Source organism: Cetorhinus maximus, chromosome 36 (genome assembly GCF_964194155.1).
Source record: "Cetorhinus maximus chromosome 36, sCetMax3.hap1.1, whole genome shotgun sequence".
Taxonomy (NCBI): domain Eukaryota; kingdom Metazoa; phylum Chordata; class Chondrichthyes; order Lamniformes; family Cetorhinidae; genus Cetorhinus; species Cetorhinus maximus.
In genome coordinates, this window is record NC_135914.1 from 3682564 (window position 1) to 3703659 (window position 21096).

The 21096-nt window shown below is 52.7% G+C and overlaps 2 protein-coding genes and 1 long non-coding RNA gene across 11 annotated transcripts in view; 2 read left to right on the forward strand and 1 right to left on the reverse strand.

Moving 5' to 3' along the window:
• Window positions 1-21096, reverse strand: part of LOC144672241 (uncharacterized) — a 253793-nt gene that overhangs the window by 176479 nt on the left and 56218 nt on the right. The window lies entirely within an intron of this gene.
• Window positions 1-21096, forward strand: part of shc1 (SHC (Src homology 2 domain containing) transforming protein 1) — a 144235-nt gene that overhangs the window by 108638 nt on the left and 14501 nt on the right. For all 9 annotated transcript variants that reach the window (XM_078534042.1, XM_078534045.1, XM_078534041.1 and 6 more), the window contains 7 exons: window positions 2655-2725; window positions 6916-6979; window positions 12243-12362; window positions 14369-14422; window positions 16196-16247; window positions 16355-16481; window positions 20106-20298. In XM_078534042.1, coding sequence (XP_078390168.1) covers window positions 2655-2725; window positions 6916-6979; window positions 12243-12362; window positions 14369-14422; window positions 16196-16247; window positions 16355-16481; window positions 20106-20298 — 681 coding nt within the window. The remainder of the gene's footprint in view (window positions 1-2654; window positions 2726-6915; window positions 6980-12242; window positions 12363-14368; window positions 14423-16195; window positions 16248-16354; window positions 16482-20105; window positions 20299-21096) is intronic.
• Window positions 1-21096, forward strand: part of LOC144672235 (AN1-type zinc finger protein 6-like) — a 151995-nt gene that overhangs the window by 92281 nt on the left and 38618 nt on the right. The gene's annotated exons all lie outside the window — the stretch shown is intronic.

Sequence of the window (21096 nt, forward strand, 5' to 3'; positions counted from 1 at the left end):
CCTGAGCCTTGTAGATGGTGAAGCTTTGGGGAGTCAAGAGGCAAGTTACTCTCCTCAGCATCCTGGCCTCTGACCTGCTCTTGTAGCCACAGTATTTATATTGCTGGTCCAGTTCAGTTTCTGGTCAATGGTAACCCCCAGGATGTTGATAGTGAGGGATTCGGCGATGGTAATACAATTGAATGTCAAGGGGGGGCAATAGATCCTCTCTCGTTTCAAATGGTCATTGCCAGGCACTTATCAGCCCAAGCCGGCCTTGCTGCACAGGGACATGGACTCTGAGCTGACTCCTATGTCTGCCTCTTGGAGAAGCAACAGGTATAAGCTGAACACATGTTAAAGGAGCAGAGCTGTTAAGTATGCCCTGACTCGGGCTCAGCACGGTTGCCTTTGCTAACTGGAAGAAGCAACCTCCGTCTGCAATCCTGCCTTTCGTGGCCTCGAGATGTCCCAGTGGCTCTCGATGCGTTTATTAGCCCAGAGCTGTCTAGAGTGACAGCGTACTTCAGTGAATGGGCAGGACAGCGGGCACAGAATAGAAGGACTTGTTGAAGTTACAGCTTTAGCGTGACCGGGCCTTGCCATTTCTCTGACTATTCCGCTGGGAAACGCATACCCCTCCAGGCCTCTCTGGAATCTGCTGCGGCTTTCCGGATTAAAACGGAGGCACTTTGTGAGGACATTGAGAGAGAGAGAGGGGGGGACAAAATTACACAGGCACTCTAATAGCGGCGGCCGGAATCCATTAGCCTGCTTGACTCGCATGTGCAGCCTTTAATCATCTTGTTTTCCATGGCTTCAGTCCAGCACAAGAGAATGATGAAGCGTTTATTATGTTAGCCCACAGGAGTCTTTTTTAGTCTATTGGCTTTCCCTTACAGCGGTGAAGTTCTAATTTTGCTCAATGCATTTGGAGGCAGTGGGGAAGGGCGAATGTTTCTGTGTGGTTACAAACCAAAGCCTTTCCACACGGGATGGAAATGTGATAACCACTATCGCTACAGAAGCAACAGGCAGTGGTGTAGTTCTGTGCGCGGCGTCCAGTTCGTCCCTCAGTTGACCTTCAGGCAAGGGTGATTGCTGATAGGGCCAGCGGGTTTACCTGAGCAGGGAGGGGACGAGGCTGAAGAGTGCAGCCCTGGCCCTTTACCCTCACCCAGCAGCCGCACTTCCAGTGACCCCGGTAAGCAGCGGGGTCATGAGCCCCTTGCCCACGTTTCTCTCCCCCCTCCTGGGGCCAGAGGAGCTGAGGCCGATTGTGATGTCCTTTCGCACTGTCGTGGTGGAGACCAGCCCCCTTAGCAGAGAGTGGGGATTGAACCTGGGATGTGACTGGCCTGCTGCTTGAGAATGGGGGTTTGAAGCATCTGGCATTTACACTGCGAAATCTGGCAGCTTTACTGTGTGAGTGTGTGTGCGCGCGTGCGTGTGTGTTGTTCGTTACATACATGCTTACATATAGCACCCTTCACAAACGTCAGGACCTCCCACAGTACATTTTTGAAGTCCAGTCACTGTTGTAACGTAGGAAATGCAGCTGCCTCTTTGCGCACAGCAAGCTCCCACAAACAGCAATGTGTTAATGACCCAGATCATCTGTTTTCAGTGATGTTGGCTGAGTGATAAGTATTGGCCCCAGGACTTTGGGGAGAACTCCCCACCCCTGCATTATCTTCCAATAGCAGCCGCGGGATCTTTCACATCCACCTGAGGGGGCAGACAGGGACCTCGGTTTAACATCTAATCTGAAAGATGTGGCACCTCCAACAGTGCAGCGCTCCCTCAGTACCGACCCTCCGGCAGTGCGGCACCCCCTCAGCACTGACCCTCAGACAGTGCGGCGCTCCCTCAGTACTGACCCTCCGACAGTGCGGCGCTCCCTCAGTACTGACCCTCCGACAGTGCAGCGCTCCCTCAGTACTGACCCTCCAACAGTGCGGCACTCCCTCAGCACTGACCCTCCGACAGTGCAGCGCTCCCTCAGTACTGACCCTCCGACAGTGCGGCGCTCCCTCAGTACTGACCCTCCGACAGTGCGGCACTCCCTCAGTACTGACCCTCCGACAGTGCGGCACTCCCTCAGCACTGACCCTCCGACAGTGTGGCACTCCCTCAGTACTGACCCTCCGACAGTGCGGCACTCCCTCAGTACTGACCCTCCGACAGTGCGGCGCTCCCTCAGTACTGACCCTCCGACAGTGCAGCACTCCCTCAGTACTGACCCTCCGACAGTGCGGCACTCCCTCAGCACTGACCCTCCGACAGTGTGGCACTCCCTCAGTACTGAGCCTCTGACAGTGCGGCGCTCCCTCAGTACTGACCCTCTGACAGTGCAGCACTTCCTCAGTACCGACCCTCCGACAGTGCAGCACTGCTTCAGTTCAGAACTCGAGTCTCTGGAGTGGGGACTCGAACCCACAACCTTCTGACTCCGAGGTGAGGGAGCGAGGCCTACTAAGCCACAGCTGACAGCGGAGGATGCTTCACATCATTTATCTCTCTCTCTCTCACTCTCCTGGAGCCAGACCCCTTTTGTTTCCCTAAATGCAGCGGCCCACTGAGGAGATGAATATGTGAATTGAAATATTGCCTGTACGATGTGAAATCCCCAGTGGTTTCGATCACTTATCGCTTGTTGCTTTTTTACCTTTCAGTACATGGGTTGTGTGGAAGTTCTCCAGTCAATGAGAGCGTTGGATTTCAACACCAGGACACAGGTCACAAGGTGAGCCAAAGATTTACTGGCAAAATGTTCCTTAGTTCAGGACTCATGCAAAGCATGTTCGATCCCCGTTGTCTCAATCCATCTTGATATCCGGTTTCCTCGTCGGTCAAGACAATGTTGATTAAATTTCCATTTTAAATTCCTAAAGGAAAATCTTTTTGCTGAAACATTTCAGGGAACTTACTTCCCTGCAAATGATTTTGAAGCCCCCCCCCCACCCCACCCTCAGCTGGGTCCTGATGCTGCTGACAGTACCCCACCCCCTCTCTGAAAGCTCCCGGCAGCCCTTCCATCAGCTTCCAGCGGAGTCGCCCATGTGAAGCGCTCTCTCTCTCTCTCTCTCTCTCTCGCTCTCTCTCTCGCTCACTCTCTCGCTCTCTCTCTCGCTCTCTCTCTCTCTCTCTCTCTCTCGCTCTCTCTCGCTCACTCTCTCGCTCTCTCTCTCGCTCTCTCTCTCTCTCTCTCTCTCTCGCTCTCTCTCTCGCTCTCTCTCTCGCTCTCTCTCTCGCTCTCTCTCTCTCTCTCTCTCTCTCTCGCTCTCTCTCTCGCTCACTCTCTCGCTCTCTCTCTCGCTCGCTCTCTCGCTCGCTCTCTCTCTCGCTCTCTCTCTCGCTCTCGCTCTCGCTCTCTCTCTCACTCTCTCTCTCTCTCGCTCTCTCGCTCTCTCTCTCGCTTGCTCTATCTCTCTCGCTCTCTCTCTCGCTCTCTCTCGCTCTCTCTCACTCTCTCTCGCTCTCTCTCGCTCTCTCTCTCGCTCTCTCTCTCGCTCTCTCTCTCGCGCTCTCTCGCGCTCTCTCTCTCGCTCTCTCTTGCTCTCTCACGCTCTCTCTCGCTCTCTCTCTCGCTCTCTTTCGCTCTCTCTCGCTCTCTCTCGCTCCCTCTCGCTCTCTCACTCCCTCTCGCTCTCTCACTCCCTCTCGCTCTCTCACTCCCTCTCGCTCTCTCACTCCCTCTCGCTCTCTCTCGCTCTAGCTCTCTCGCCCCCGCTCTCTCACTCCCTCTCGCTCCCGCTCTAGCTCTCTTGCCCCCGCTCTCTCGCTCGCTCTCACTCTCCCTCTCGCTCGCTCTCTCGCTCTCGCTCTCGCTCGCTCTCTATGCTTCTCCTCTCCTTCAGGGAGATGCCACCATCTCTGCTCAGCGCAGGGTCAGGACCAGTCGGATCTGCATAAGAGCAGCCCACAGCACAGGCGGAGGCCATTCGGCCCCTCATGCCTGTGCCTGCTCTTTGAAAGAGTTATCCAATCAGCTCCACTCCAACCCCCGCCCCTGCCGGCTCTTTCCCCCATATCCCTGCAAATTTTTCCCCTCCAAGTATTTATCCGATTCCCCCCTTTTGAAAGTTCCTATTGAATCTGCTTCCACCGCCCTTTCAGGCAGCGCCTTCCCGATCACAACAACTCACTGTGTTTAAAAAAAAAATTCTCCCTCTGGTTCCTTGTTCAGTTCACTCAGTGCTTCTTCACCCCTTTTAATCACAAGTGTCTTCACTGTCACTCCATCCAGCCAACAATGGCTACAGGACCGTGCATCGTTCCTCCAGCTGCCAATAGCGCAGACAGAATTTTGGAAATGCAGAGATCTTGATTTTTATTTTATTCATTTATGGGATGTGGGTGTCACTGGCTGGGTCAGCATTTATCATCCATCCCTAATTGTGCCTTGAGAAGGTGGTGGGTGAGCCGCCTTCTTGAGCCGCTGCAGTCCCTGTGGTGTAGGTACACCCACCGTGCTGTTAGGGAGGGAGTTCCAGGATTTTGACCCAGCGACAGTGAAGGAACGGCCGATATATTTCCAAGTCAGGGATGGTGAGGGGCTCGGAGGGGAACTTGCAGGTGGTGGTGTTCCCCATGTGTCTGCTGCCCTTGTCCTTCTAGATGGTAGTGGCCGTGGGTTTGGAAGGTGCTGTCGAAGGAGCCTTGGTGAGTTGCTGCAGTGCATCTTGTAGATGGTACACACGCTGCTGCTACTGTGCGTCGGCGGTGGAGGGAGTGAATGTTTGTGGATGTGTTGTGGCTTTCCAGTGATCCAACCCTTCCCAAGCTGGCTTCTGAAATGTCCTTTCCCAATGGGCAAGGGCCGCAGTTTTTCCTTTGCCATGTCTGCCATTTTCCAGGGGAAGCTACGTGCCCCCCAGGCCCCCTGCTGTCAAACCAGATGGCAAGAGTGGTTTGTGTCCCTCTTTATTTAAGGGATACACTTGCATTGGAAGCAGTTCAAAGAAGGTTCACTCGGCTGATTCCTAGGATGAAGGGTTTTTGTCTTATGAGGAAAGGTCGAGCAGGTTGGGCCTGTTCCCATTGGAGTTTAGAAGAATGAGTGGCGACCTTATTGAAACATATAAAACCCTGAGCGGGTTGACAGGGTGGATGCTGAGAGGATGTTTCGTGGGGGAATCTAGAACAAGGGGGCACAATTTCAAAATAAAGGGCCTCCCATTGAAGACAGAGGTGAGGAGGAATTTCTTCTCTCAGGCCTTAACTCTACTTCCCTGTCTGTTCCCCATGACCCTTGACTTCGTTGTCTTTGGAATTCTCTTCCCCAGAGAGCAGTGGAGGCCAGGTCACTGAATGTATTCAAGGCCGAGTTAGACAGGTTTTTTTTGGTCGACAATTGAGTCGAGGGTTATAAGACCATATGACATAGGAGCAGAAATTAGGCCATTCGGCCCATTGAGTCTGCTCCGCCATTCAACCATGGGCTGATAAGTTTTTCAACCCCATTCTCCCGCCTTCTCCCCGTAACCTTTGATCCCCTTACCAATCAAGAACCTATCTGTCTCGGTCTTAAATACACTCAATGACCTGGCCTCCACAGCCTTCTGTGGCAATGAATTCCATAGATTCACCAACTCTCTGGCTAAAGAAGTTTCTCCTCATCTCTGTTCTAAAAGGTCTTCCCTTCACTCTGAGGCTGTGCCCTCGGGTCCTAGTCTCTCCTACTAATGGAAACATCTTCCCCACGTCCACCTCTATCCAGGCCTTTCAGTATTCTGTAAGTTTCAATCAGATCCCGCCCCCCACTACCTCATCCTTCTAAACTCCATCGAGTATAGACCCAGAGTCCTCAAACGTTATGGGGGGCGACGGGCAGGAGGGTGGAGTTAAGGCCACAACCAGATCAGCCGTGATCGTACTGACTGGTGGAGCAGGCTCGAGGGGCCAAATGGCCTCTTCCCGCTCCTTGTTCTTGTGTGTGAGCTTGCCCAGACACCTCTTCCCTGTCCCCCCCTCAGCATTCTCCCAGTTCCCCTTCCTCCAGCAAAAAGCCTCGAACGTCTTCCCCCACTGGATGGTTGAGATTGAACACCCAGTGGTGTGGGAGAAGAGATGTGCAGACTCAGTCCCACCACTCTCTGGAACGAAGAGCAAAGCTCTTGATGGACGAATGGCTCTCTCATAGCCACCACTACCTTGTTGCCACCAGTAAGGCCGACCAACCAGTTATTTTTTTACTCGGGTCTTCCTGTCGCGCTGGCCTCGACCAGTCTGGCTCCTGAGTTGTTATTTTCTTCCGCCCTCTCTTTTCCCCCCATCCTGTCATCACACCGTTGGACATGGTGGGGACGGAGAAACAATCACACCTTCCCTACTGATGTGGCCCAGCAGCTGAGTACCGGGGTGGGGTCTGCCAGAGCTGTCGCCATCCACGGGGCCTGTGGGGAGGCCCTCATTCCATCTCGGTGGAGCCTGGGAAGAAGAAGGACAGGGAACGTGAGAAATAGGAGCAGGGGTAGGCCATTCAAGCCCCTGGAGCTTGCACGCCATTCGATAAGATCACAGCTGATCTGACTGTGGCCTCAACTCTACTTTCCAGCCTGCCCTCCGTGACCCTTGACGCCCAGTGTCGATCAAAAACCCTGCCTAACTCACCCTCGAATTTATTAATGACTCAGCCTCCAGTGTCCTCTGAGGGAGAGAATTCCACAGACTAATGACCCTCCGAGAGAAGGGATCTCTCCTCACCTCCCCCTCCGACTTAAATGGAGAGAGCCGTTCAGCCCCTCAAGCCTTAAATGGAGACGACTTAAATCAAGCCTGTTCCGAGAGGGAGGGATTGTTATAATAATCAGGTGAAGGGGCCCGGTACTGCAGTGCCCTGTCGCCCTGACTGGTTTTTTTAAGTCCGTGTTTTTAGCATCAAGCGGCCTCGATATCGACGTGAGTAATCGTTTTACTCTTTGTTCCCGGCAGAGAAGCAATAAGTGTGGTGTGTGAAGCTGTGCCTGGAGCGAGAGGGATATTCAGGAGGAGGAAGGTAAGTCGAGCGCTTCCTGAAATCTTCCACCGCTGCGCCCGCTGGCGCTTTAGAAAAGGCTGAACGACTCGCGCAGTAACTGACCCGTGTCCCACGGGACTGCTTCCGGGGAGGAAGGGGCTCGCGTGGCACACGGGCTGAAGCTTGACCCGCTCGTGCAGGCCGGACGGGAGTCGGGAGTCGAGGTGAATTGTCACCGCGCGCGCGCTCAGTATCCGTTCGCGCACAGGAAGAAAGTGCTTGAATTCCTCTAGTAGCCTTTCGCAAACTCAGCACGTCCCAAAGCGCTTCACCGCCGATCAGGGACCTTTTAGAAGTGGCGGCCACTGTTGTGACGTAGGAAGCGTTGGCGGCCGATTTGTGTACAGCAAGATCCCGCGAGCAGCGGTGCGATAATCGGCCAGATCCTCAACCCTGAGGGGACTAAATGCAACTCGGAACAATCCATTTAAGATAATCAGTTGAGCTGTACACTTGCGAGAAGCCACATACCTTCATACACTCGTTCTGTGCAGACAGAAGGAGTATGAACAGTCGTTTGGCAATATAGAACTTGAGTATTGCTGAAAGAAGAGACATGTCGGAGCTTTTCGCCTTGCACTCATCAGGACAGTTCACAAGAATACCAATATAAGGGGAAAAGAATTTATACTGTATGTGAGGAGATTGGTAGAGACGTTGCCACAGCGAATGCACCAGTGATGGTGACTGACAGTTAACTGTCAAGCACTGTTTGAAATTTAAACCAGGCAGCTTGACCATGATTGGACAAGGCATTGCCCCGAGGAATGAGTCAGCGAATGGCTGTCGCTTATTTTCTTTAGGTGTAACAGGCGTAATGTGTGTACATGTTCTTTCTGTCTGCAAAGAACAGGGGCCCCGTGCATTAATATATCTAGTTTCCAGTACATGCAAATGCCGCCATACTGCGAACCTGACTGATGATCTTAAATTGGTTGTCACCGTAATTCTTAAGAGTGCTGAGGATTATTTAGCAAATGTTGTCTAATTGCGGAAGGAATATGCTCAAGCATATTTTTTGAATGACCTAGGAGCTTGGGAAACCTGTAAGTTCCCTCTTGCTTCCTCCATGGCAGTGCCTTGGCCAACCAGAGTCGACTTGCCAACCAATCCGCTCCCTTTTACCCTGTAGTATAAATTGTGGTGAGAGTTTGAAATCTGACGTTCTTGGGTTTGCCCTGATGAGTGCAAGATGAAAAGCTTCAGCAACATGTCTCTCTTCTCAGCCTGTTTTAGTGATGTTGGTTGAAGGCTAAATATCGCCAAGGCTCCTTCGACAGCACCTTCCAAACTCGCGACCTCTATCACCTTGAAGTATAAGGACAGCAGGCAGAGGTTTCTGTCCAAGCCGCTCACCATCCTGACTTGGAACTATATCCGCCGTTTCTTTGCTGTCGACAAGTCAAAACCCTGGAACTCCTTCCCTAACAGCGCTTTGGGTATACCCACACCACAGGAGCTGCAGCGTTTCAAGAAGGCGGCTCACCCACCACCTCCTCAAAGGGCAATTAGGGAGGGGCAACATGTGCTGGCCTGGACAGCGACACCCACATTCGATGAACGAATGAGAAAAAATAGTGGGGGGTCTCATCCGAAAGGCAGAGAAGCTTTTAAAAAGGGCTGGTGTTGTCTTGTGGCTGGTGAGCCCAATACTGAATGGCACGTCTGTTCCGAGGTTGACTGGTGGTGCCAACCAGTCCATCATTCGCGACTGAGAGAGGCGTTGAGGGGGTATGGTGCAGCACCGAGGGAGCTGAGACTCATCGCAAGCCTGTGCGTTTGGCTGCCGTAGGTCATGCTGAACAATCCTCTCTTGCCCGCAGAGAAAGGAAAAGATTTTTTTCGTGGATGGAAAGCTCCTTACGTTTAAACGTCCTCCACCATAAGAGGTACGAGCAGGAGAAGGCCACTCGGCCCCTGGAGTTTGCTGCGCCATTCGATACAATCACGGCTGATCTCCTACCTCAGCTCCACTCTCCGGCCGTATCCCTTCGTTCCCTCAGCGTCCAAAAATCTCTCGATTGAACCTACCCCACGACTGAGCATCCGCAGCTCTCTGGGGTAAAGAAATCCAAAGATCCTGAACCCTCTTGAGTGAAGAAATTTCTCCTCCTCTTAATCCAAAATGGCCGACCCCTTAACCCTGAGATTCTGACCCCTCGTGTTCCGGACTCTCCAGCCGGGTTGGAAATGGCCTCTCTGCAGCGGTCCTGTCAAATCCTCTTAGAATTTTTTAGGTTTTAATAAATAGCCGTTATATAATAAAGAGAGACTTTTCTGTTGAAGCTTTTCATCTTGCACTCATCAGGACAATTTGCAAGAGTACCAAACGTAAAGGGAACAACAATTTATACTGTGTGAGAGGAGAGCATTGATTGGTTGGCAAGTGGACTCCGAATGATGGAGGCGTTGCTGTGGAGAAGGCACCAGTTGATGGTGACTGGCAGTTAACTGCCAAGCCTGTGCTGGCTCTTTGAAAGATCTATCCCAATTAAGTCGCACTCTCTCTCTCTCTCTTTCTCCGACCCCGCCAACCCTGCTGTTTCCCCCACACCCCTGCAAATGTTTTCCCTTCAAATACTTCTCCAATTCCCCCTTTTAAAAGTTCCTACTCAATCTGTTTCCACCGCCCTTTCAGGCAGCGCAGTGGCTTCCACCACAAGCCGGCCTACGGCGGCGGGAATAAGGCCCGGTGTGCCCCTAATGGCAATAATTATTTTGCACGGTACCACAGGTTGTTGGAAGCACTTGCACGGCTCTCAATTTGTCACAGCTGAATAATGCTACAACAAAGACCAACTTCTGGTCAATGTAAAAATCAATGACTGACCCACAGAAAAATTGGGTCCGTTCATTGGGCGAGAAGAAAGAGAGCGGGAGGAGGCTGATGTGGAGCAGAAACACCAGCATTGACCAGTTGGGCTGAATGGCCTCTGCAAATCAACTCGATCTGCTTTTTTTTGTGAAGTACGTTGGCTGCAGGGCAAGCGCTTCCTATACTTAACCTCCTCGTCCGTCGAGGCCTTGCCTGCTCCCGGGCCTTACCATGACTGAATTAATCAGCCTGGGTGGGAGCTGACATTAAAAGCATTGAATGTAATTCCAGGACGGGATGGTCAGTATTTAATTGCATTGCTGTTTCTGAATATTTTATTATGGTGACGTTTAATGGACTCGTGCAGTACTAAAGCCATGACATTAATCGAGCGTGCAGACTCGTAAAGCAGCGGCAGGAATCCCATTAGGCGCGGCTGGAGAGGTCCGAGACTGGGATGAGCAAGCCGCAGGGGACAATTACCATACTGCTCAGAATAGGCCAGCATTTGCATTCGGGAAATGGCCTAATGAGGCTGGTGCACTCTGTCTTGAGCACCTGGCTAAATTCCTGCCTCTCCCTCATCACCCCCCTGATTCCCATCACTCCACCATTGGCGGCCGTGCCTTCAGCTGCCTGGAAGCTCTGGAATTCCCCCACTAAACGCCTTTGCCTCTTTCTCTCTTTCCCCCCCTTCCCTCCCTCCCCCTCTCCCTCCCTCTCTTTCTCTTCTCTTCTCTCTCTCTGTCTGTCTGTCTGTCTCTATCTCTCTCTGTCTTTCTGTCTCCCTCCCGCTCTCTCTCTCTCTTTCTCGTTCTCTCTCTCTCTCTCTGTCTGTCTCTATTGCTCTCTGTCTCCCTCCCTCTCTCTCTGTCTGTCTCTCTCTCTCTCTCTGTCTGTCTCTATCTCTCTCTGTCTCCCTCCCCTTCTCTCTCTCTCTCTCTCTCACACTCACTCCTCCTTTGAGACGCTCCTCAGAACCAATCCCTGACCGAGCTTAGGGTCACTCGTCCCTAATATTTCCTCATGTGGCTCGGGCTCAAATTTCTGTTTGATTTATACTCCTGTGATGCACCTTGGGATGTTTTACTATGTTAAACGTGCTGTATAAATGCACGTTGCTGTGAATGCACAATGTTCATAACCATGTAACTCCTCAGATACTGAAGCAGTCCGGGTCCAAATGCACCAAGACCTGGACAACATTCAGGCTTGGGCCAATAAGTGGCAAGTAACATTCACACCACATAAGTGCCAGGAATGACCATCTCCAACAAGAGAGAATCTAACCATTGCGCCTTCACATTCAATGGCATTACCATCACTGAATCCCCCACTATCAACGTCCTGGGGGTTACCATTGACCAGAAATGGAACTGGACCAGCCATATAAATACTGTGGCTACAAGAGCAGGTCAGAAGCTGGGAATCCTGTGGTGAGTAACTCACCTCCTGACTCCCCAAAGCCTGTCCACCATCTACATGGCACAAGTCAGGAGTGTGACGGAATACTCTCCATTTGCCTGGATGAGTGCAGCTCCCACAACACTCAAGAAGCTCGACACCATCCAAGACAAAGCAGCCCCACTTGATCGGCACCCCATCCACAAACATTCACTCCCTCCACCACCGACGCACAGTAGCAGCAGCGTGTGTACCATCTACAAGATGCACTGCAGGAACTCACCAAGGCTCCTTCAACAGCATCTTCCAAACCCGCAACCTGTCTTTTTGACTAATTCTCCCCGCTCTCCTGAAGGTGGCGGCCGGTGCTAAGATGCGTCTCCGCCCAGCGTTGGCCTGCCTCGAGCAAGTGGCATCAATCGTGTCACAAGTTCAAGCACCTCTCCCCCCCCCTCCCCGCCAGTGCTGAGGGAGTGCCGCACTGCCTGCGGTGCCGTCTTTAGGATGTGACATTAAACGGAGACCTCCCCGCCCCCCACCCCAAGTCTGCCCCCTCAGCTGGATGTAAAAGACCCCACAGCCACTATTGGAAGGGAGCTGTGGGGTTGGGTGGGGGGGTGCTGTTCCCTGGTGTCCCGGGGCCAATATTTATCCCATAACCAACATCACTAAAAGCAGACGATCTGGGCAGTGACCGCATCGCTGTTTATGGGAGCTTGCTGTGCGCAAATTGGCTGCTGCATTTCCATTACAACAGTGACCACACTTCAGTAGTTCGTTGCCTGTAACCACTTTGGGACGTCTTGAGGTTGTGAAAGGCGCTATAAAGGCTTATTAAAACTTAGGCGCTGATTCAGCAACACAGTGTTTAATTGGTGCTTCCTCCTCACATTGGGTGGCAAATAGATGAGAAGGGATTATACCCTTGATATAGAGGAAAATCCTTGTGGTGGATTTGCATTGACCGGCTGCGCAATGATATCTTTTACTGAATTGACCGTTTTCCTTCTCTGTCCCCGACAGCCCTGCAGCCGATCCCTCAATACCATCCTGGGGAAAAGCAACCTGCAGTTTGCCGGGATGCCCATCACCCTCACCATCTCGACCAGCAGCCTCAACCTCATGGCCTCAGACTGCAAACAGGTAAGCGAGACTCCCTGGACCGGACGTAGACAGCCCATGCGCCGACGGGTAATACCCCTCCATTAACTACGCGGCCTCGCGAGGAGGACAGAAGAAATAGGCGCAGGAAGGAGGCCTTTCGGCCCCTCGGACCTGCTCCGCCTTTCAATACGACCCTGACTGCCCTTCAGCCCTCAGCTCAACCTTTCCGCAATGCCCCTTACTCCCTGTATTGCCCAAAAATCTATCCATCTCAGCCTTGAATGTACTCGACGACTGAGCCTCCGCAGCCCTCCGGGGTAGAGAATTCCAAAGATTCACCACCCTCTGAGGGAAGAAATTTCTCCTCATCTAGGCCCAAAACGGCCAACCCTTTATCCTTGACATTGAGTATCCTAGGGCTCTCTGACCCGGGTAGACAACTTGCCAGCAGCCAACCTGGTGATGAACTCGATACATTTCAATGGGATAACCTTGTTCTTCGAAACTCCAGAGACTATAGGCCACACCTTCTCATTCTATCCTCATAGGACAATCCCGCCCATCCCAGGAACCAGTCCAGTGAAACTTCATTGTAACCGCCCCCCCCCACCCTCTAAGGCAAACACATCCTTCCTTGGGTAAAGATACTAAAACTGTACACGGTGTTCCAGGTGTGGTCTCGCCAAAGAGCAATGAGTTTATGTCAAACTTGTACAAGCCACGAGTTCAGCCTCAGCTGGAGTATTGTGTCCAGTTCTGGGCACCACACTTGAGGAAGGATGTGAAGGCGTTGGAGAGAGTGCGGGAAAGATTCACGAGAAAGATCCAGGGATGAGGAACTTCAGTTACGAAGATAGATTGGAGGAGTTGGGACTGTTCCCCTTTATAAAAGAGAAGGCCGAGAGGAGGTTTGACAGAGGTGTTCGAAATCATGAGGGATCTGGACAGAGTAGATAGGCAGAAACTGTCCCCACTTGTGAAAAGATTGAGGGCATGGATTTAAATTGGTTAAAGAAGCAAAAGCGACACAAGGAAAACTATTTCACGCAGCGAGTGGGGAGCACGCCTAGTGAGCGATACATAATTTAGCCCCCAGGGTAATTAGGGTTTGAAATGATTGGATTTTGCCCTCTTCACCCCACCAGTGCTCTCCCCTCCTCTGCTGGTGTGAATCCAAGGGTTCTGGCCATCTCTGTATCTCAGGACGACTTGACTTTTCTTGGTCACTGGACTTTTTATGGGCATTAAGAGAATCGAGGGAGAGGGTGGTAAAGTGGAATCGAGGTAGAATATCAGCCGATCACTGTCACTGGTGCATTCTCCATGGCAACCCCTCTACCAATCAAGAGTCCACTTGCCAACCAGTCAGCACTCTCTTCTCATGCAGTACAAATTGTTGTTTTCCCCTTAGGCCGGCACTCTTGCAAAGTGTCCTGATGAGTGCAAGACGGGAAGTTTCAACGTGTCTCTTTCTTCAGCAATACTCAAGATCAGCCGCGATAGATCAATGTAGAATGGCGGAGCAGGCTCGAAGAAGAGTCATATTGGACTCGACACGTTAACTGTTTCTCTCTCCATAGATGCTGCCAGACCTGCTGAGTTTTACCAGCATTTTCTAGCTTTTATTCGGCTCAGAGAGCTGTCTGGCCTACTCCTGTTCCTGTTCCTGAATCCTAATCTTGGCCAATGTTTAGGCTAGATGGGGGCCACTGTCTGACTTGGCCTTCCCTCCTTGAACTGTAGCTGCAGTTGTGAGGATTCAGCTTGCTTTATGTTGTAGGACCCAAGCTTTGATTGATCGGGGCTTGCTGGGGGCTGGGGGGGTGCTGGTGGGGGAGGGAAGGACTGTACATGCTTAGCGACCCTTGTGGGGGTGGGCACTGCGCTAACACCGGGGTGGCTGGGCCGTGCTTAAGAATGGCTGTGCGCGCGGCCAGGTTGACGCATTGGCGAGCTGTACCGAAGCCTCATCTGAACGGTCCATCGCTCTCAAAGCCTGTTCCCTGTCAACGCTCTGAGAAAATAATTCATCTTTCTTCTTGCAGATAATTGCCAATCATCACATGCAGTCCATATCCTTCGCCTCTGGAGGGGACCCAGTAAGTACTCTCTGCTGTTCTAAGGTGCCGCTCCTTTTCCATAACCTGCATGGGTTCGTGGCCCTACAGTTTTTGATTGTCGCAACTGGCTGATATTTACCCATTATAGGGGGAGATGGCAATATCACTGGGCTAGTAACCCAGAGGCCCAGGCTAATGCTCTGGGGGGACATGGGTCCAAATCCCACCACGGCAGCTGGTGAAATTTAAATTCAATTAATAAATCTGGAATTCATGGGATGTGGGCGTCGCTGGCTAGGTCCTTACCCGGTCCGGCCTACACGTGACTCCAGACCCACAGCCATGTGTTTGACCCTGAACTGCCCATCCCTAATTTCCCTTGAGAAGCTGGCGGTGAGCCGCCTTCTTGAACCGCTGCAGTCCCTGTGGTGTAGGTACACCCCCAGTGCTGTTAGGGAGGGAGTTCAAGGATTCTGACCCAGTGACAGTGAAGGAACGGCCGATATATTTCCAAGTCAGGATGGTGAGGGGCTTGGAGGAGAACTTGCAGGTGGTGGTGTTCCCATCTATCTGCTGCCCTTGTCCTTCTAGATGGTTGTGGTCGTGGGTTTGGAAGGTGCTGTCTAAGGAGCCTTGGTGAGTTGCTGCAGTGCATCTTGTAGATGGTACACACACTGCTGCTACTGTGCGTCGGTGGTGGAGGGAGTGAATGTTTGTGGATGGGGTGCCAATCAAGCGGGGCTGCTTTGTCCTTTATAGTCTCCGCATTACTGAGACTACAAAGCTAGTCTCAATAATGCAGCGGGGACATGGGTTCCAATCCCATCACAACCTAAATTTCAGTTCAATGGAAGGTCAGCCTCAGTAATGGTGACCACAATAACTATTATCTGGTTCACTAATGTCCCTTTAGGGGAAGGGAAATCTGCCGTCCTTACCCGGTCTGGCCTACATGTGACTCCAGACCCACAGCCATGTGGTTGACCCTGAACTGCCCCCACTCTGAAATGGCCCTAGCGAGGCCACTCAGTTCAAGGGCAAATATGGACGGTCAGCAAATGCTGGCCTGGCCAGCGACGCCCACATCCCATGAAAGAATAAATTTTTAAAAATCGTAACAATCATTGGCCAACGTCGATTAAAACGTGGATCTCCTTTCGGGAATGAAACGAGGAAACCCGCCACGGTTTCTAGAAGTTTGGGACTCTCTTCTGCAAATGGCAATCGACGATGGGTCAGTTATTCATTTTAAATCTGAGGTTTTTGTTCACCAAAGGTACGGAGGGATAGGGGGTGAGGGTATGGAGGGATAGGGGGTGAGGGTACGGAGGGATAGGGGGCGAGGGTACGGAGGGATAGGGGGCGAGGGTACGGAGGGATAGGGGGCGAGGGTACGGAGGGATAGGGGGCGAGGGTACGGAGGGATAGGGGGCGAGGGTACGGAGGGATAGGGGGCAAAGGGTGGGTCGATGGTCGCAGATCAGCCGTGACCTCATTGCGTGGGTGGGGCAGGCTCGAGGGGCTGAATGGCCAGCTTGCTGCTGTGCCGGTGAGGGAACGGTAAAGCGTTTTGTGCCAGGCTTCGGGCCAAGGGCATCAGACGGCCGGCTCTCCTTGAAACATGAGGTTTCTTTCGGGTCGACGGGTTCGAGTGACAAAGCGGCCATGCCCGCGGCACCGTTCGTGTGCAGGAAGTGACTGGGTAGCTGGCGGCTCCTGGTCTGAATGGCTTTGCCAGCGCTGTGCTTATCAGCAATGAAGCTCCCTCCCTGGGCACCGCGTAACCCACGGTTTGCTTGTCGCCCCCTGTAGGACACCGCAGAGTACGTCGCCTACGTTGCCAAAGATCCCGTCAATCAAAGAGGTGGGTGCGTGTTGTTTGTCACAGTCCTGCCACAGGAACGTCGCGGCCGCCGCGGCTGTCCCTCGTTGGTCTTCTGTTCCCCCTCAATGTCCATTTTTGTTTTCCAGCCTGCCATATATTAGAGTGTCCCGACGCGTTGGCTCAGGACGTAATCAGCACCATAGGGCAGGCATTTGAGCTGCGTTTCAAACAGTACCTGAAGAGCCCACCCAAACTGGTGACCCCACACGACAGGTAACACAGAAGGACTATCATGTTACCCATTGAGGGCTGCTCCTTTATATGTACATATATATATATGTATATGTATTATATATATTTATTTGACTTTGTAATCACTTTTGAAAACAGAACAGGCGAACAGAATGGACCACCAGCCAGTATGAGCTTTGCCACTACTTTGGGTTATCGAGTAGCTGCCTTGCAACACCCAGACGCTTACAGTTGGCTCAAATGATTTGTGGCATTTTGTTGTGCCTTGATCAAGAGTCACTCTCACAGCCGGGAACAATTAGTCCAGCTCTTCCAACAGCAGGAGAAAGAAACTGGAGAACACTCTCTCTCTCTCTCTCCCTTTCTTTCTCTCTCACACTCCCTCTCTCTCTCCCTCGGTCTGTCTGTCTCTCTCTCTCTCTCTCTCCCCCTCTGTCTCTCTCTCCCTCTTTGTCTCTCTCTCCCTCGGTCTGTCTGTCTCTCTCTCTCTCTCTCTCTCTCTCCCCCTCTGTCTCTCTCTCCCTCTCTGTCTCTCTCTCCCTTGGTCTGCCTCTCGGTCTCCCTCCCTGTCTCCCTGTCTGCCTCCCTGTCTGCCTCCCTGTCTGCCTCCCTGTCTGTCTCTCTCTTTTTGTCTCTCTCTGTCCCTCTCGCTGTCTCTCTCTGTCCCCCTCTCTCTCTGTCTCCCTCTCTCTCTCTCTGTCTCTCTCTTTTTGTCTCTCTGTCCCTCTTTCTCCTTCTCTCTGTGTCTCTCTCTTTCTCTCTCTCTGTCTGTCTCTCTCTCTCCCTGTTTCTCTGTCTCTCTCTCTCTCTCTGTCTCTCTCTGTTTCTCTCTGTGTTTCTCTCTCTGTGTTTCTCTCTCTGTGTTTCTCTCTGTGTGTGTCTCTCTCTGTGTGTCTGTCTCTGTGTGTCTGTCTCTCTGTGTGTCTGTCTCTCTCTCTCCCTGTTTCTGTGTCTCTCTCTCTCTGTGTCTCTGTGTTTCTCTGTGTTTCTTTCTGTGTCTCTCTCTCTCTGTGTCTCTCTCTCTCTGTGTCTCTCTTTCTCTGCGTCTCTCTCTCTCTCTGTGTCTCTCTCTCTCTCTGTGTCTCTTTCTCTCTGTCTGTCTATCTGTCTCTCTGTGTCTCTGTCTCTCCCTCGGTCTCTGTCTGTCTGTCTCTCTCTCTCTTTGTGTGTCTCTGTCTCTCCCTCGGTCTCTGTCTCTGTATCTCTCTCTCTGTGTCTCTCTCTGTGTCTCTCAATCTTTCTCTGTCTCTCTCTCTCTCTCTCTCTCTCTCTGTGTCTCTGCACTCACCACAATCAACTCCTGCCTAACTCGGTAAATCCTGCTGGTGGATTATGCCAAGAAATGTTCCTCATTTCTGAAGCTGCGAGCAAACAACCTGTCGCTCTTTTGTATTCTCAGCCTGTTCTTGGTCCCTGCTTCATGTTAAGACTCAATTAACACCACACTGAGCTATTTAGTCTTGTGAACGTGTTTTGATGTCTGTGGTGCACTGTTGACTCCAATTGGAATAGATTCAATGGAGAGTGTTAAGCATCAGATAATTGAGGCTAAAAGAGTCTCCAACTGAAATTATGCGTAAAATCAGTACATTGGCCCGTGACCAGTTGTTACCGTATTTCCATAAATCCTGTCTCTTGTCTCCCTTCCTTTCCTGAATCTCTGGCTCAGGCTAGTCGACAGTAGGTTACCACCACCCCCAACAAGTCCCTCACATTACACTCACACGCACAACACAAAAGGAAAATGCTGTGGACGCTGGCAGACTGAAATGTGCCAGAGGAGCCCTCAGCAGGTCTGACAGACAAAGGTTCATGTTTCAGGCTGATGACCGACCTCCAGAATGTTAACTCAGCGCTTCTGAACAGACCAGCTGAGTGTTCCCAGCATTTTTCTGTTTTTATTACTGTTGAGTCCATTCCTGTTCTCCATTTCTGTCATCTCGCTCGCTTTCTTTCATTCGGTAGCTTCTGTGCTCCCACGTTCTCTCCTTCGCTCCCATGTTCTCTCCTTTGCTCCCGCATTCTCTCCTTCGCTCCCACGTTCTCTCCTTCGCTCTCACATTCTCTCCTTCACTCCCACGTTCTCTCCTTCGCTCCCACGTTCTCTCCTTCGCTCCCACGTTCTCTCCTTCGCTCCCACGTTCTCTCTTTCGCTCTCACATTCTCCCCTTCGCTTCCACGTTCTCTCCTTCACTCCCACGTTCTCTCCTCTCCCACATTCTCTCCTTCGCTCCCACATTCTCTCCTTCGCTCCCACATTCTCTCCTTCGCTCCCACGTTCTCTCCTTCGCTCCCACGTTCTCCCCTTCGCTCCCACGTTCTCCCCTTCGCTCCCACGTTCTCTCTTTCGCTCTCACGTTCTCTCCTTCGCTCTCACATTCTCTCCTTCGCTCTCACATTCTCTCCTTCGCTCTCACGTTCTCTCCTTCGCTCCCACACTCTCTCCTTCGCTCTCACATTCCTTCGCTCTCACATTCTCTCCTTCGCTCCCACGTTCTCTCCTTCGCTCCCACGTTCTCCCCTTCGCTCTCACGTTCTCTCCTTCGCTCCCACACTCTCTCCTTCGCTCTCACATTCTCTCCTTCGCTCTCACATTCTCTCCTTCGCTCCCACGTTCTCTCCTTCGCTCCCACGTTCTCTCCTTCGCTCCCACGTTCTCTCCTTCACTCCCACACTCTCTCCTTCGCTCTCACATTCTCTCCTTCGCTCCCACGTTCTCTCCTTCGCTCCCACGTTCTCTCCTTCGCTCCCACGTTCTCTCCTTCACTCCCACACTCTCTCCTTCGCTCTCACATTCTCTCCTTCGCTCTCACATTCTCTCCTTCGCTCTCACATTCTCTCCTTCGCTCCCACATTCTCTCCTTCGCTCTCACATTCTCTCCTTCGCTCCCACGTTCTCTCCTTCGCTCCCACGTTCTCCCCTTCGCTCCCACATTCTCTCCTTCGCTCCCACATTCTCCCCTTCGCTCCCACGTTCTCTCCTTCGCTCTCACATTCTCTCCTTCGCTCTCACATTCTCTCCTTCGCTCCCATGTTCTCTCCTTCGCTCTCACGTTCTCTCCTTCGCTCTCACCTTCTCTCCTTCGCTCCCACGTTCTCTCCTTCGCTCCCACGTTCTCTCCTTCGCTCTCACATTCTCTCCTTCGCTCTCACATTCTCTCCTTTGCTCCCACGTTCTCTCCTTCGCTCTCACATTCTCTCCTTCGCTCCCACATTCTCTCCTTCGCACGTGTTTTCTCTCTTGTTCTCATCCATGCTGCCTCTCCTCGCCCCACTCGCCCCCCATCTCCCTCGCCCCCACCTCCCTCGCCTCCCTTGCCCCTCCCGCCCCCCTTGCCCCCCCACCTCCCTCACCCCCCTCCGCCTCCCTCTCACGCCCTCCCCAAGATGCTCCTTAAAACTCTCTGACCTGTCTTCCTGACCTAATATCTAGTCCTGTGGCCCAGTGTGAAATTTTTTTCTTGATGCCACTCCTGTGAAGGGCCTTGCTTTAAATAAAGGTGACCTATAAATGCAAGCTGCTGTGAAAGACAGAGACCCCTCTCATGCTGGCGCGGCGCAGGTTTAGCTGCAGTTCATGTATGTACCCTCGGGAAGTTGGGCTGGGGGGTTTAACCCGCTGTTTGTTCCTGTGCCCCTCTGCAGGATGGCGGGTTTCGACGGCTCGGCGTGGGACGAGGAGGAGGAGGATTCGGTGGATCACCAGTACTACAACGACTTCCCAGGGAAAGAGCCGCCGCTCGGTGGCCTGGTGGACTTGAGGCACCGCGAGGGAGTGGGAGCCCCCAGGAGTCAAGCCCCCTCGTCTCAGCATCCCAATCACCACGGAGCCACTCTGGTCAGTGCCCCTCGACAGTCTCCCCCGCGCTAAAACGGCTTCCGGAGCTAATTGTCCGTGTCTCAGACCGTTCCGAAGCTCCCCGGACAGCTCCACACGCCCTGGAGGCACTGGCTGGGGGGAGAGGCAAGGGGTGAAGTAGGCCGGGCCTCTTCGTCCCTGGAGCCGGGAGGAATGAGGGAAACGTGTAACGACTCTGAGAGGGGTTTCACAGGGTCGACGCTGAAAGGCTGTTCCCCACCCACCCCCTCCCTCCCTCGCTCACCCCCCACCCCGCCTGGAGAGTCGAGGACACTCGGCGGTTGGGGGTGGTGGTGGGGGGCGGTCACAGACTCAGGATAAGGGGTCGGCCATTTTGGACTGAGATGAGGAGAAATTTCTCCTCTCCTTCGCAACTCTCTGCCCCAGAGAGCTGGCGACGCTCTGTCGTTGAGCAGATTTAGGAAGGAGATGAATAGATTTAAGGACCACCCCCCTGCCCCACAAGGGAAAGGGCAGGATAGTGAAGTTGAGGCGGAAGGCAAGCCGTGATAGTACTGAATTCCTCCTGTTCCGACTGACCAGTGCTGATTGGGGAAGGTCCCACGCCATGACTGAATTCGGAGCAGGAGTAGGCCTCGAGCCTGCTCTGCCATTTGATGAGATCTGATTGGCTGGTGGCCTCAACGTCGCTTTCCTTGCTTGCCCGCAGCACCCCCCACCCTATAGCACACCTCGTCTCCCATGTTGTCCTCTGGCTTAAAAATACATTCAATGACCCAGCCTCCACCGCGCTCTCTGTGGTGGGGGGGGTGGGGG